We start from the raw sequence: 17,208 nt of genomic DNA on the forward strand, positions 1-17,208 counted from the left end.
GTACAAGAGGCGGAAACGCAAGTTCGAAACGATGGGCAGTCCTCTTTACCTGTTTGTACAGCCGAGCAGTCCACATTGAGATCATCCCAGAGATGACGTCATCATCATTTATCAACGCCATGCGGAGGTTCATTGCCGTCCGAGGTGAAGTTTCGGAGTTCCGCTCAGATTGCGGTAGTAATTTTGTAGGAGCGGTCAATGAACTTGGAATTCACTCTATCAACGTGGGAGATCCTCAAGTGAAAACTTACCTGGACACCAACAACATGATCTGGAGATTTAATCCTCCCCATGCATCTCATTTCGGCGGAGTATGGGAGAGAATGATAGGAATAGCCCGACGCATTCTCGACGCGATGCTTCTTGACGTCAAACATGGACAGCTGACAGATGAAGTGCTAGCGACTTTCATGGCCGAGGTTGCTGCTATAATGAATTCTAGACCTTTGGTTGCTGTTTCTTCGGATTGCGAGATGCCTCATTTGCTGTCGCCAGGAAAGTTACTAACTCAGAATACCAGTGACGACATAATCGTCCCGCAGGACTTAAGTATCAAGGATATGTACCGCTCGCAGTGGCGAATGGTCCAGGTCATGGCGAACACCTTTTGGAAACGCTGGAAATCGGAATTTCTGTTTGCTCGACAAGCTCGTTTTAAGTGGAACTTAGAGACTGTTAATCATAAAGTAGGTGATGTTGTGTTTCTCCGGGACAAGGGATGTCCCCGTCTTTCGTGGCCGACTGGTCTTGTTACCAAAATCTTTCCGAGTGATGACGGACTAGTGCGTAAACTAGAGATACGGGTTGTGAAAGACGGAAAACCTAGTGTTTTCATTCGACCCATTTCGGAAGTGATTCCGCTGCTTGATTCCTGTGAATAACTTTTTCGTGTATTAGTGCCAAGTGTGATGCGAACTGTTGTGACATTTAGATGCAGAGACTGTGCAATGTCAACTTATGAACTCAGCTATATTGATTTATGTGTTTTCAGTGTTTAGTTGCTGTTGACTCGATTCGTATTTCGATCTAAGTTATAGATCTTGTGAAACTTTTCATGAACTTGAGTGATTAGAAATCAGACGGGGAGTGTCATGTTAGTGTAGCAGGGTTATCCCCCTTCTCGGAACTCCTGTCTATATTTGGTAGCGGGGATTTCCATTATCTGTATCGTATGCTGAACGTTTCAAGATGTCGGACGTGTTTACATCGCTGAGCGATTCACACAGTACAATTCGAGGAATTTTACCGTCTCTAGTCCCCCAAAGAGTGAGTTTATTGTCCCATACAAGTTGAAGAATTATGTTCTTCCAATTGTTGTAAAATAGTCACTGCCTTTGATACGCTACACAAGTTGGAACTTATTACCAATTTGCCAATTTTTCCACTGTCCCATTTCGCCCCATAATGTTTTCATCCTGAATCGACCCACTATTTGCTCCCATCTCGATTTCGTGTTCTTTCTATGTTTTTGCTAAATATGAGCCGTAGTAGATTTTTCCCAATTACTCGTGTTGTGTGCCCAAATTTTGGTAAGTGACTTATGAGTGTTCATTTTGTTCTTTCAGTTTTTCACTACATACATGCTCACATCCGTAGTCTGATCTAGATACATACATCGATCAACATGTTGTACTTCGTTTGACTTCTGCGTGTTAGCGACATACTTGAAGTATTGCTTTTTCTGGAATAAAATCGAAGCCAACATTTCTACATGCTTCAAGCGTTTTTCATTTTCATCGATCACAGGCTTGATAGTAGGTCTATTATCAGAACAGGAAAGAGTATTTTAGAAATATTGTATAACTGTTAATATTCATGATAGAATTAAAATGTTATGTAATCAATTAATGGTACTTAAAGATATACCTCATATGAAGATATTTTTTTTTCGGTATTTTAAATAATGTTGAAAATCACTTTTCATGTACTCCCCTTTCGTTGTCAGCCATGAAAACTTTCCGGTCAAGCTAATGAAAGCATAAATTCCAAGGCGTGATGGCTTATAGAAGTTACCTTTTTCTCTTTAATCCGAGTATACTATTTTGACATGTTATGTAATAAACAGTTATCCAATGTGATTGTGTACTCTATCTTTCATTAAGTTTTAACACAGGCTAACATGAAAAAAGAAGGAAAATAAATAATTGTTTTAATATTACTCTTCACAATTTTATTACGCAATATTTTTTACATTGTACAATTTTGTCTATTGCTTGTTTTTACATCTGAAAACTATAAATATGTTGGTACAGCTTATATACCAAGACTAGTGCTTCAGGATGCGTGTGCTGTTGGGCCAACACATAGTCAATACAGACACTCTAAGTATCCTCAAGAGTCAAGCAACTACAAACAATTGGTAAGCAATCAGTATACAAGGGCAATTCAGTAAGTAAAAGCATAATATTCATTATGCTCGTAAACATGACTATGTCTTAAAATCATTAAGAAATATCAAGTAATGACTTTAGTAGTCAATATCACAATTGTACAATGAAATACTAGCATCGATTAAGTTCATGCTTACTAGAGAAAGAACGAATTGAATATCATTGTTTAATATAAGATTGTTAATTACCTGTTTCATGGTTCATTCCAATCTATTTACGCAGATTTTAATTCTTACAAAATATTCATAAGGTATGACGAGGGACTAAGAATAATGCAGTTATACATTCCTAGTATGATCCACTATATGTCTGCGCTGGAATAAATATTTGTGATATACTGATATTCACATTAATATTTATTCTTTCCATTAAAAAATATACCAGTATGTGATTGGTAGAATTTCAAACATTAAGATTAGTAGAATTTGTCTTACAGATTTTCATGACTCAGTATATTGAAGAACTTAAAGAAATATGACATTACAAAAGTTTATATTACAATTAAATGAAAGATATTGGAATCGCTGTAAGTCTCCACAATATTAGGAATACACAATTTCTCCAAAATTCTGTAACATCATCTTATCTTAGACATGACATTGCTATGTATCTTTAATAGAAATTAAACAGTTATGATATAAAACACACCATGAATGGAGTTGTTCAGATACTTAGTCTAAATCATATAAAAACATTAAATAAAAATCAACTGTGAAAACCTCCAACTTATGGCTGTGTGTTTTAAATATTCTATAGCATCCTGCCTAACATTGTTAATGTATGAAACCATCAAAGGTTTGTTCCTAATACAGGGCTACCATCGTCTGGAATGCTAATATCAAAAGCACTTATTAAAATAGAGTTGTACACCAATTACAAAAACATCATCAAGAAATGTGTAAAATTAATTCCATAAAGACAACGCAACCATCAGAAATTATCCATTTGTTTGTATCTCAATCATTTCCAGAAAAAAGTTGACATAATCTTTGAAAAATAATAATAATGATATATCAATATTTATCGGAAATTCTACAAAGCAAATAGCCTACCCTAAAGAACAAAACCACCACTCCTGATAAATTAAATATCTAACAGTGATTATTACATGGTAATAGTTTTGATTGTACATCTTAAAACAAATTATCTGTACTTGATAATAGTATTTTCACTTTTGCAAAAATATACATATGAACAGTTCTGAGAAACAGTATGGTTTTACAAGGTTACACCAATAGTATAACTACCTCTCCATTTTTTTTTCTCAGTCTTGTGGTAATTTTCATTTCAGAATTCTGATACATCTTCATAGTTGAGCAAATGCATCCAGATTACAAAGCCCTATTCCAGACAAACATCTACTTGACTCCAGGACACCAAAATAGATTACTACAGTGCATGGTTAAATTTCATATTTATTTTGCCCCTAACAAAACCTGAAGTGAGATAGATGCTTTACTGGACAAATCCTAATAGAGAAATCAATGTCATGATGAAGTCATTTTTGAACAAAGGATCTTTAAAACTTGCGGTGTTATTCTGCGACAGATATCTTTAAACTTACAAAAATTCACTGAAAATCACTTTTTGAGAGAGGGAGTCTGATCAAAACAATTTATCATACCAATTTCCTTTAGCTTCTAATGCTGATCTAGTAACCATTCCCCCTCCCCGTCCCCCAATATACACCATACAGTCACCATCCCCCCTCCCTGTCCCCCAATATACACACCACACAGTAACCATCCCCCCTCCCTGTCTCCCAATATACACCACACAGTAACCAACCATCCACCCTCCCTGTCTCCCAATATACACCACACAGTAACCACCAATATACACCATACAGTAACCATCCCCCCTCCTTGTCCTCCAATATACACCATACAGTAACCATCCCCCCTCCTTGTCCTCCAATATACACCATACAGTAACCATCCCCCCTCCTTGTCCTCCAATATACACCATACATGACAAGACATTTTTCTTCGTGTGCTGTTCTTAGTAATCTTAGTAATTGAGTGAGATCTAGTATTGTATTGCATTAGACTTGCTGTACAAAGCCTGTACAAAGCCTGGTCAACTTTTCATCTGTTTCTATCATGGCTAAAAACATCAGAAAACTTTAGTTCTTCACCCACAAAATGTGAACATGTCTTTATTTACTATGATCTCACACCTATTCCCTTTTTCCAAAACAAAAAACTTTAAAAATCATTCATAATGAGATATGTTCTATATACTATTAAAAAAAAACTATAAGAAAATACCAACATGTCACCATAATTATAATCCAAACTCAAATTCAATAAAACTTCTATGGACAAAACATGAACAAAAGAAAGATTACATGCAGATTCTTGGAACGGTACAAGAAGAATAACAGCAGGTGTATTGGAAGAGTGAACATCTTCTGCTTCATAGACAACACCTGACATGTGATTCTTGTTCAACTAAGTAATATCAGTAAGTTAACAATTTTTAAAAGATTTTTTTCAAGATTTATTAAAGAAAAAAAAAATAAAGCAGACTCTCTGTTGAAGTAACTCGGGCACCAGGAATCTTCACATTGGAAGGATGGCTTTATTTGAAATCAACATTGGATGTTATACTTTTGTTATGTTAAGTCAACCAGACTTTGAGTAAACTCTACATTTAAACATATATTACCTAAATTCTCTGAAACTTTACCTCTTTTCAGAAAGGAGTTGCATATGCAGTTTAAAATTAACTAGACTTTAGCAAGGCTCTTCTACTTCAACTTCTAGGCATCATCAGGGACCAGGTACTTCTGTACCATATAGGGTAACTTAGTTTTTTCTGTTTGTGATTTTCACAAGTATTGTCAACAAAACTGTCTCTCTTAAACATGTAAAACCACTGAGCACTATTACTTATGTGCGTGAAATATTCAAACCATGTACATATTTTCCATTGAAAGGTATGTTCATTATTTAATAATATTTCTTGTTTTAGATTTTAAAAATACGTAATTGATGACAATACTATCATGTTGATTTGACATAATGTGTATTTATTTGTACAACACCCTTCCTCCCCTCTTCAAAAATCCTTTTTAGACATTGAGAATTCTAGCAAGGAGACTTATCAAGGATATATCATTACACAAAGAATAAATAAGTCATATATATGTGCAGTCAACAGTAATAGTAATAATTGCACTCTGCATTTACAAGTCTCATTAAAAATTGCACTCCTGATCTGCTACAACAATTTTCAAACAAACCCAACATAATCATGATTCCTATGGCACTCTCAAAGTGCCAGTAAATATCTGCACATTGTTTCTTTACCACAAGCTTAAATGATATGCAAAGGTGTACTGGTATGGTCACTTATGACACACTCGGCTGTTAAGATACTACATGGCGATTCAAATCATACAATGATCCGTAGTACAATGATCCTAAAGGCATATGTGTTCTGTAATTCTTATCTCTTTGATTGAATTGTATGAACTAAACCTCATACTGCAGGACATAAGACTGACCAGTGTTTAATCTTATTTTCAAACTACATTCTCCAAGATCTCAACGCTGCAGTTTCTAGAGAATTAGCCAGATTTTGAATGTAACTGATCTGTGCATTACATTTGGAAACTAAATAAAAGTGCGTTTTTTTTTTAAAAATCTTTGTAAGCTGATGAGCTGGATACAGGAGAGATAGGCAAAATTGCTTAAGAGTCAGAAAAGTCTATGCCTGGAAAATTAAAAAGTGACAACTTATAAGAATTACCAGTAAAATGTGGAGTCTGGTGAGTTTATTTAAGTTTTACTGGATAATCCAATGTTTAGAAATACCTTATCAGTTTTGTATGCCATGAACAAGGATATGTCTGTAGGTTATAATTGCTGAAAATCAACAAAATCTAGAAGTGATTTTTATTACAATTGAAAACAAAATTGAAATGTCAAATTAAAAAAACATTCTTGCCAAACATTCTTTTTTATATATAAAATATAATGATTAGAGGCATGATATGTATACTTCACCAGTATATCAATTATGGATCCAAGTAATTAAAATTTAAGATCAACATAAGGAAAATATTTCCTGTATCAGGTTTATCAGGTTACGATCACAAATCTAGAGTTATCTTCCTTTGAATATAATTTCATATGATGGCCATCAAACACTGAATGGGTCACTTTAATTGACTAATTGACAGCCCAACATAAACAAGTACTAATTGTAATGGGGACCATTACAAATGTCCCCCAAACGACCCCTTCAGCATTAAATGATCACAATAATCAGACCTGCAGTCATGCCAAACATGGACTACACCATTTTGCTCCTGGTGCCACCTAATACATATATAACAATTTTCACGAAAATCAGGCAATATCTAAAATTTGGCCAAATTTTGACCACAGCTGACCACTCAGATGACCGATTGGAAAAATTCAAGTGACCTGCACTCCACCTCGCATGTATGAATATGTGTGTAAAGTTTTGTTAAATTTCAAGCAAAAGTTTTTGAGAAACGCGTCGGAAACCTCACCAGCGGGAGAAAGTGAAAGAAATAAAAATAATAATAATAATAATAATCAGAAGAAACGGAGCAAACACTATATGTCCCCCCACTTCGTTTGGGGGACATAAATATCCTGTGGTGGCCTAAGTGCAAGTATTTACATCCAAAGCAATCAACCATAGCCAGAATTTTCAAAGTTTGTGTGTATCCTGAACAGACATTCAATATCATTTCTGTTGCAATTAAAAAACACACGCTGAAATTTCTTTTAAAAAAGAAAACAAAAAATGCACAAGTCATCTAAAGTCCTTTTCCAAGTGAAGAGCCAAACTTTGAAGATAAATGAAAACACAATGAAGGTCACAGCCATTTTTACTTTAGGAAAACATTTTTCCTATTATATACACAACTATATTTAAGCACATTGTTGTTACCAGAACTCTATCATAATACCCACATTTCAATGTCCATAAGGAATTCTTAACATTTTCTGCAAGGATGAATGTAAATAGAAAATACAGGGTGGTTGAAAAGGTTCCTTTTATATATTGAAAGCTTATATCCAGGGATCTTCTTTCAGATGACAAAGTATCACCTTTCCCGTTCAACAACTTTACAGTCTAATGTGTCAGAGTTACCTCCCTTCCTCGGCACTTTCACACCTCCATATTTAAGTTTCTATTGTGAATTCGTTTTAAAAAATAAAAAGAGCACAACTAAAAATGCTTGTGATTGATCCTGAGAAGAAAATCCAATTGGATGAGTTCATCACAACAATGAAGCTTCAAAAATGTAGTTTTAATACATGACAATTATATAATACATTTACTGGAGCTGACACCCTAGTATATACTGACTGGACATGGTCAAGAAACTTTCTCAGTCTAAAACAAGTACATTGTTTTTTTAATTCACAATAACTGCACAGCAACTTTGTGCATCAATTAGGACACAAGAAAAAAACAACAAAAAATACAAAAAACCAAAGTTATATATGTATCCATTGAAAGCCCAATAAAATAACCACATAATCATGGACATATGATGAATGAACTATGTAACCCCCTGTGTTACTCTGCTGGGTGTTCGGGACAAGATCTGTTCTTCTCAAACCATTTATCGATGCATCTGAAAACAAGAATTATATGGTACTTAAAGACATATATTTTACTGGGCAAAACTTGACATGAATAATAAAGAAGAATAAACCTTTTTTGTAGGAATATGTTTAAATTGAATATGTACCAGGTACATGCAATATTGTCCAAAGTTTAATAAAACAGTGATAATTAAGGCAATAAAATGGTTCATACTAAGAATCTTTGCAACTTAATTATATTTAGCATTTTATAAAACATTGTAACTGAAAATAAAAGGTCTCATCATTTCTATATTGAAATCATTTTTCAAGACTTTGACAACTTCAGAATCATTTTTCAATTAAAAACGTTATCAGCAGAATTTGAAAATGCAACATCAGCAAACAGAAAAAAGTTAAGTATTTCTGCATAAAACTTTATCCCAGCTTATGAGAAGTGTTCTTTTCAAAGATAAATTTAGCATCCTGAAGAAGACAATGAAATCCCACTTCTTAGCTGACTGATATTGTCATATTTCCTGTATGATTGACATTTGTATTAGTTCTTTTGATTACTAGTATGTATGAAAAATATCAAAATACCTGTGTTTAAATAAAACAAGATTAGATTTTTCACTAACTGTGTAACTTCTAATTCAGCAATACACTTATTTAGACTTGCCATCCAGAGGTCCAGACATTACCTTACCATGGTAATGTGTTGAAGCCACAAGAAAATACAGTTTTAAAAGTGAAGCCCAAAAAGATAATGACAAATAATGTCTATTTTGCCACAAATTCCTGGTGAGCATTGGACAAAAAAAAATGTGTCCATAATTGTGGATATAGAGGAGACCCATAGTCCTTATCACAATATCAGTAGGAAAATTATCAAGTTGTGCAACAGGTATGCTTTATTATATTATATCAATGTTATGAGATACCTGTCTACAGTTTCTGATCAATGGCGAATATTTAAGATACTATCAAAAGAGCAAAGAACTATCCAGGATAAACATTTAGCAGTTAACACAGTATGGTTTTTTTTTAGATCTTTTTGGGGCTGATAATTGACCCCATTTCCTATTGAAATTATTTCATATTTTAAGCAAAATTCCAAAAATTTGCAATTTTCTCCCAGAAATGTTTTCTTCATAATTCACCAATTTTCTTTTGAAAATGAGGAGAAAGTAACCACACCCTGGAGATGAATAGAAATGACCTCTCTGATGTTATGTGAGTTTGGGATATGATGTGATATGATATGGAGAATGATTTTGTCTGTATATGGTAGTCAGCCTACTCATTTCATATTTCTTGTGTTATTAACTCTGTAAGGTACTGGAATGTAGACATATATGTTAGGAGTCCCTTCATCGTCAATCTTTTTTCCATCTATGTAATATAATTGTATTGATACTAACCCTTTATGGTATATACACAGACATGGTAGTCGAGCGATGGTGTCTCCCTTTTCCAGGTCATCTAGACATATCACACATTCGCCCTTGTCCTCTGTCAACACATCCTCTGGAAACCCAAATATTCACAGTACAGTATCACAATAATATGAATACAACAGACCTGATAAGAGGTTGTTAATTAAAATCTTTGATAAGGTAAAATGTGTTCCTATCCTTTTTTCTTGAGCTGATGAGAAAACTGTTTGGATAACCATGGCTGTTCCTGTTCCTTTTTTGGCTCAACTATTTGGACCCTAACTTTAGGGCAAACATTATCAAATAATTTAATTTGATTTGAATATTCAAGTAAGTCCACCAGAAAGAGCAGATGTACTAAACTGTACTATCAACCAGATTAATGGAAGTTTAAATACATAAATATTCATGACCTCTAGATTATCAATATAATTATGTATTTTTAAATTATGAATATATACTGAAAGGATAAAGAAACGCAGGGTAATATTTATTCCGATATTTTAAAAATGTGTTCTCCAAATAAAGTGAAACTTTGTGGATTGAGTAATTAGGTCATATTACACCTTGTCATGTATCGAAAATTTAGTCATGGTACAGTGCGCAGCTCTGGTAAATGGAGGAAGGAACAAGAGATCCCAGAGGGATCTTGGCGCTAACCATTTGAGAATCTGTTTTCAGTTCTTGAAGATTTGTTTATTTTTTTTTGTTTGTTACAGGTGTTGTAAATGGTCATGAACTGGTCTTCATTGAATGTACTCAATGATGGCACAAGATATTTTTATTAAGCACCTATTAGCAAATATCATTTGAAAAAGATCCCAAAGTATTATTAGATAGCAGTCAGTTACAGGTGGATAATGGACAATATGCTTGTACTGTATTACTGTCGACATCCAAGATGGCTGCCTGTGGGCCACCTTGATTTCAAATCAGTCCAAAAAAGGTACAATGCACAACTAGGGACCAAGGGAAACCAATATCTATGAATTATCAGAAGGATCCATCCAGGACTTCCTCAGATATAGCAGTAATAAGATTTTACTCTCAAAATCCAAGATGGCTGCCTGTCAGCCATCTTGATTTCGGATCAGTCCAAAAAGGTATAATGCACAACTTGGAACCAAAGGGAACCTGCATATGAAATTTGAGAAAGATCCATCCAGTACTTTCCAAGAAATAGCAGTAACAAACTTTTACATTCAAAATCAAAGATGGCCACCTGTCGGCCATCTTGAATTCGAATCAGTCCAAAAAAGGTACAACGCACAACCTGGGACCAAGGGGAAACTGCATATGAAATTTGAGAAAGATCCATCCAGTACTTTCCAAGAAATAGCAGTAACAAACTTTTACTTCCAAAATCCAAGATGGCTGCCTGTCAAAAAAGGTACAGTGCACAACTAGGGACCAAGGGGAAACTGCATATGAAATTTGAGAAAGAACCATCCAGTACTTTTCCAGAAATAGCAGTAACAAACTTCCAAAATCCAAGATGGCCACCTGTCGGTCATCTTGATTTCAAATCAGTCCAAAAAAAGGTACAATGCACAACTAGGGACCAAGGGAAACCAATATCTATGAAATATCAGAAGGATCCATCCAGTACTTCCTCAGATATAGCCATAAATCCAAGATGGCCACCTGTCAGTCATCTTGAATTCGAATCAGTCCAAAAAAGGTACAATGCACAACTAGGGACCAAGGGGAAACTGCATATGGAATTTGAGAAAGATCCATCCAGTACTTTCCAAGAAATAGCAGTAACAAACTTTTACTTCCAAAATCCAAGATGGCTGCCTGTCGGCCATCTTGAATTCGAATCAGTCCAAAAAAGGTACAAGGCACAAATAGGGACCAAGGGGAAACTGCATATGAAATTTGAGAAAGATCCATCCAGTACTTTTCCAGAAATAGCGGTCCAAAATCTAAGATGGCCACCTGTCGACCATCTTGAATACGAATCAGTTCAAAAAAGGTACAATGCACAACTAGGGACCAAGGGGAACCTGCATAGGAAATTTGAGAAAGATCCATCCAGTGCTTTTCCAGAAATAGCGGTATCAAGAATTGTTTACGGACAGATGGACGGACCACGGTTGCAGGGCGATTTGAATAACCCACCGTCTATTAGATGGTGGGCTGAAAAACTAGAATCTCGTGCACCATGTTGTTCTGGTCTCATGCAGAGTAGGTCAAGTCACTCTTCGTTAGTCTTTATACAGACCAACTGCTTCCCTAAAATTAATTGAGAATTTGATTCGTTTTAAGAATGGCAAGACTCACAGAAGTTCAGAGGGGTCAGGCCATTCAGATGCTGATGCAAGGACAGCTGCAAAAATCAGGTTGCTAAGCACTTTGGTGTTAATGTTTCCACCATAGAACGTCTTCGGGAAACTGGGCGATTGGCCGATCGACCTAGGTCAGGACGTCCGCGCGAAACATCACGACGTCAGGATCGCTATATCGTCGTCTCTCATGTGCGTAATCGGCGCCTTACTGCCGTTGAGAGTGCACTTAATGTTCGTGGAAATCATGGGCGTCCTATAAGTTCAAAAACTGTAAGGAATCGATTACGAGATGTCAGTGTAAGAGCACATCGACCCTACGTAGGTCCACCTTATCCTTGCTCGACGTCAGCGTCGTATGGCCTAGGTCACTGCACATGCTCCATGATGGTTTCCACTGAGGCAGTGGAGACAAGTTTTCTTCACGGACGAGTCTCGATTCTGTCTTTATCGATCTGACGGCCGTCAACGTGTCTACCGATGTCGTGGCAAATGTTTTACGGACGCTTGCATTGTAGAGAGGGAGAGGTTTGGTGGCGGTTCAGTAATGGTGTAGGGAGGAATCTCACACGGCTTAAAATCACAATTGGTTGTTATTGATGGCAATTTAACAGCAGCTAAGTATAGAGATGAGATCCTCCTACCCCATGTTATTCCTTTCTTACAACAGCATAATTTAACCCTCCAGCAGGATAATGCTAGGCCCCACGTAGCAAGTCTTTCTGGCCAACAACAACATTCAACCACTAGAGTGGCTGCCATATAGCCCTGATTTGTCCCCAATCGAGCATCTTTGGGACCAGTTGGATAGACAGGTTCAAAAGCGCCAGCCATCCCCTGCTACTCGAGAGCAGTTGACCAGACCTCTGACCAGAAGAATAAGGGCCGTGACCACAGCAAACGGTGGACACACAAGATATTGATGACTCAGTTCAATTTCAATTTCAAAATCCTATGGCTCCATTCAATTTAATCATTAGTACCTCTAAACCAATTGTCAGATGCAAAATACAGACTTTGGAAATTTGTAAGCTTTAATTTATCTGCAAGTGTACAAAATTTCGTTTTTAATGAAGCCCGATATCATACTTAATTTCTGGTCTAAAGCTCACCCTGCGTTTCTTTATCCTTTTAGTATATGAATTATGAAGAGATTTATCTATAATGTAGATTTGAAATTGAAACATATTTATGATTTCTTGTCAGAAATAAAGATCATACTCAATAATCCATGTGCCATTCTCTTACTATCGTTGTACACATCAGTTAGATATGTAACACAGTTACAATAGATAGACATTTTTCAATAGCTGCAAATTCATAATTGTGACCTAATCATATCGTACTGATATGGATGAGTGATTCTTTTAAAAAAAAACAGTTACATCAAATTTTAATAACTATACTGTAATTCTCAAGCTGTTTTAATTTTCATAAATATATATATTTTGTGATTTTCTGTCAGGATGTATTCATGTTTATATTTATCACAACAAAGAAAATATCTTGTTTTGTGACACGATTCCCTGAAGTCTAATTTCAGATATACCTGAACTGCTTTTCATCTCGGATAACACCTCTTTTTGTTTCAGACTGACCTATTGTGAGCATTCTACCCATGTTTGTTTTCTTTTTAACAAAATAAGAAACAACTAGCACATCAAGTACATAAATCTGTTCAGCATAGAAAATTACAATACCTGTGACAATGTGACAACATGCATACATACTTGTGTCCTGTAATGAACACAAGGTCATTAGGTCATTCATATAATACGATGATGAAGTTTGTATTTCTCAGGAAGCTGGGGAACTTTTTGTGTATAATACCAGACAGTGTAAACATCTAACTTGCTCTGGATGTGACAAGCCTCCCATGTTCAGTGAAGTAACCTCCAGCTACTTCAAGGAACTGCTGCATAAAAATGATCTTGGCTGTTGACACATTAACATTGGTCACTTTACAAAAGGTCAAAGTCTACTAAATATCCCAGAGAGATCTTGGTGCCCACCATTGTTTGATCTTCATATTCTCTTTGACCTAAAGGAATCTATACAAGAAATTTGAGAAAGATCTATAGAGGAGTTCTCAAGAAAAATCCACGATGGCCGCTTGTTGGCCAATTTTGTTTTTTCTGATCACTACCAAAATCAAACAGGCACAACTAGGGATCAAGGAAAGTATACACATGAAATTTCTATGCTGTAGTTCTTAAGAAATAGCGATAACAAACTTGCAAATTAAAAATCCAAGATGACCTTTTCAGCTATTTTGTTTTTCTGATCAGTGCCAAAATTAAATGGTTACAACTAGGGACCAAGGGAAACTTACATATGGAATTTGACAGAGATCCATTCAGCGCTTCTCATGAAATAGCGATAACAAACTTCATTGAAAAAATCCAAGATAGCTGCCTGTCAGCCATTTTGTTACTTTTATTTGTCCCAAAATCAAACAGACACAATTAGGGGCCAAGGGAAACCTACATATGCAACTTGAGAAAGAGACCTCAACAAATCTACCAAAATTGGTCCCACCATGACAGTATGGTTATGTCAGCTGGCAGGTATGAAAACAAGATAGTAATTGTGATAAATCCTTTGTGACTTAATTGCACTGGTCAGAAACCCAAACATACACATAAAGCCTAACAGAAAGAGAGAGCCAGGAAAGAAGAATGACGTCTGATGATGCATGACTATTTGTGTAATTGATAGTGACTGTACAATGTTGAACAGTTCCTAAGCTGCCCACACCCACCCACATCCTATATAGCAAGCCTCGACTGGTAGGTGTTTAAATGTGATCAGCACAGCCACCTTTCTTGAAAGTGTTGTTACAAAAGTATGTTTACGGCAGTGCCCTCTGTACAAACCAATCTGTTCACAACAACAGTCATTTCTTGCATTTTTACAATGAATAAAGACACCTCTTATATGCATCTATAATGTAAGTACAATGTCATGATCAGGATATCATTCAATATGTCGAGATGACATTTTTTCAACAAAAATTGTTGTGTAATAAGAAGAGTAACACAGGGCACAACAATATAATAATTAAAACATACTAGGTTTTAAATAGATGAGTAGGGGAACTGAAAGAAATCTGCGAAAAAAATTGAAATGTTGAAAAGAAAGGGCAAAAACTTTTGACAAGTGTTACAGTGAAGTTAGAGCTCAATCCCACTGGTGAAACTGGAAAAGAAGTTTGAAACAGGTGTTGCACAGAAAACCATGTTACAAAATAGCCTTCCTGGCTGCTGTATCGAAGGTTTGAAAAGGTAAAAAAATAACAACACTTTGTTGGCTACCTTTCCTTGACATTCCCAACAATTGTTAGCTCATTGGCACCAGTGGAACTGAAGAAGAAGTTTGAAATATGTTTTTCAAGATGACAGTCATGATGGCCATCTTGGATTTCAAACATACCCGAAAAATAACAACACTTGGTCAGAGCCATCTCTGGATCCATTCATGCAAGTTTGAGCTCAATCCAAGCATTGGAACTTGAGAAGAGAACAGGTTTAAAATGTCAAAGTTTACGCATGGCAGACACTGGATGACGACGGACGTAGCATGATGGCTATATGTCATCATGACACTTCGGATCAGGTTACTTAAAAACAGTCCGTTCTTTATTATATTTGATAATCACCTGTTTTACCTGCTCATCAATTACCGAAAGGAACAATACATAAGCAAAGCCATTTCTTTATCCAGTAAAAACATTATCCATTTTGCCAAAACATATTCCAAGGACTGGTTTTCAAAGACTACTTATTGTATACTAACCATTGTAACTAATGCGTGGTTTGGTGAGGCAGAGGACAAGGTGGCACTCTATGTCATCTGGTGGTATAAACTTGGAACATACTGGGCATTTAATTCCTGAAAATAAATAAGGTAAATTACTCTCTGATTTTCAATCACCAAATGTAAACAAGGATCAATTATTAGTCATTCAATTATTTAATCATTGAAAATAAACAATTAATTATCAGATATCAAAATAAATCAAGAAAATACCAACACATCAACATACTGGTAATCATAATCCAAATTCAAGTTCCATAAAACTATATGAGCAAAAGATCTACACTCAGACTCCTGAAAAAGTACAAGGATGATAAGACCACGCATTCCAGAAGAATATCTGCAATAACTACCTCATGTGATTTTGACATTAAATTTACTCCTATCTTCACTTAAGGATCAGTAAAAAAACATCATTACAATTGGAGTAATTTTTTTCAGTTTGAAGAATTGGAAAATCTGACTTCGGATAAATAATTGTCAATAAAAAACAGTTTCATTCAAACAGTCAAATACTATAACTCCAACAATGATAAACATATATCCAGCAGTTCTTCCCTCCCACTATCCCTTTTTTTTGTTTTTGTTTTTAACGTATCCATGAAAGTGGTTATGTAGGTTTTCAGAAAACACTTTTTATAGAACATTCCTGAAACACTGAAAGTCATCCAACAGCATCTGTTGGTACTTACATAATTAAGAGATAACTGACATTTAAGGCTTCAAGTCTGATAATCATTTTGTATCAGACTACATACAGTATATAACATGACCAGCAATTTCACTTTTCCTCCTTTTGTATAGAATAATTTTCCTTCGGTCAGACAGCTGATAAAATCTAATAAAACAAATCAAAATAAACAGTACATGTTTTGCAGTAAATCCTTATATTATGGAGGCTGATTGGAAGACAAAGGAGGTTTAACATGTGAAGTATATTTATGCTTTACAACTTTATTACTGTCTGAACTTAAACAGCCATTATTATATGACTTTCAACCAGTCAGCCTGCGCGTTTGCCACAAATCTATATTTAAACTCCTACCCATCATTAATGAAAATACAGGTCTTCAAATAGGTTTCTATGGCATAAGAGAGCAACTGAATGAAAGAGCAGACAATTTGTGGTTTGAATTTAGTCTGATGATACCTGAAGCTGAATTTTTTTTTTCATTTAGCCTAGTGAACTTGTATTGATTTCCCCATATATCATGTGCTGACTCACACTTTTCTATTTGAATTAACATTAGGTATATGGAACAAACATGACTTTGATAAATAAAAGTCTGTGTCTACAAAGGCAAAGTCAGCACTGTTGATTTTTTGTTCATGCTAATTGTTTGTACTGCAATTTGCTCACATCTTAGCAAATGAAACAGGATACACATCAGTTTCGATTTTATCCAAAACAAAGAGATCTTAGAGGGATCTTGGCACCCACCATTGTTTGATCTTTATATGCTCTTTGAAAGATGGATCTTTTCCCTCCTTTTCTCTTCTCTGTTTTTGATCTTAATGGTAAGACATTTGAACAATCCTTAGCAGAAATATGATGATAATCCAAAATGACTGCCTGGAAGCAATTTTAATTTTTCTGATCAGTCCCAAAATATACCATAAGTAGAGACCAAAAGGGAACATACATATGAAAGTACTTATCAAGAAATAGTAATAACAAACTTTCAAAGTCAAAATCCAA

The 17,208-nt window shown here is 35.3% G+C and overlaps 1 protein-coding gene across 1 annotated transcript in view; it reads right to left on the reverse strand.

Moving 5' to 3' along the window:
- Positions 1-4,227: 4,227 nt before the first annotated feature.
- Positions 4,228-17,208, reverse strand: part of LOC132548672 (E3 ubiquitin-protein ligase ZNRF2-like) — a 44,201-nt gene continuing 31,220 nt past the window's right edge. Inside the window, exons 2-4 of the mRNA XM_060212551.1 lie at positions 15,489-15,584; positions 9,391-9,496; positions 4,228-8,016 (exon numbers count right to left, since the gene is read on the reverse strand). Coding sequence (XP_060068534.1) covers positions 7,959-8,016; positions 9,391-9,496; positions 15,489-15,584 — 260 coding nt within the window. The 3' untranslated portion in view covers positions 4,228-7,958. The remainder of the gene's footprint in view (positions 8,017-9,390; positions 9,497-15,488; positions 15,585-17,208) is intronic.

Source organism: Ylistrum balloti, unplaced genomic scaffold, assembly GCF_031769215.1.
Source record: "Ylistrum balloti isolate Yb309-2 unplaced genomic scaffold, AGI_CSIRO_Ybal_v1 Utg370024, whole genome shotgun sequence".
Lineage (NCBI taxonomy): Eukaryota > Metazoa > Mollusca > Bivalvia > Pectinida > Pectinidae > Ylistrum > Ylistrum balloti.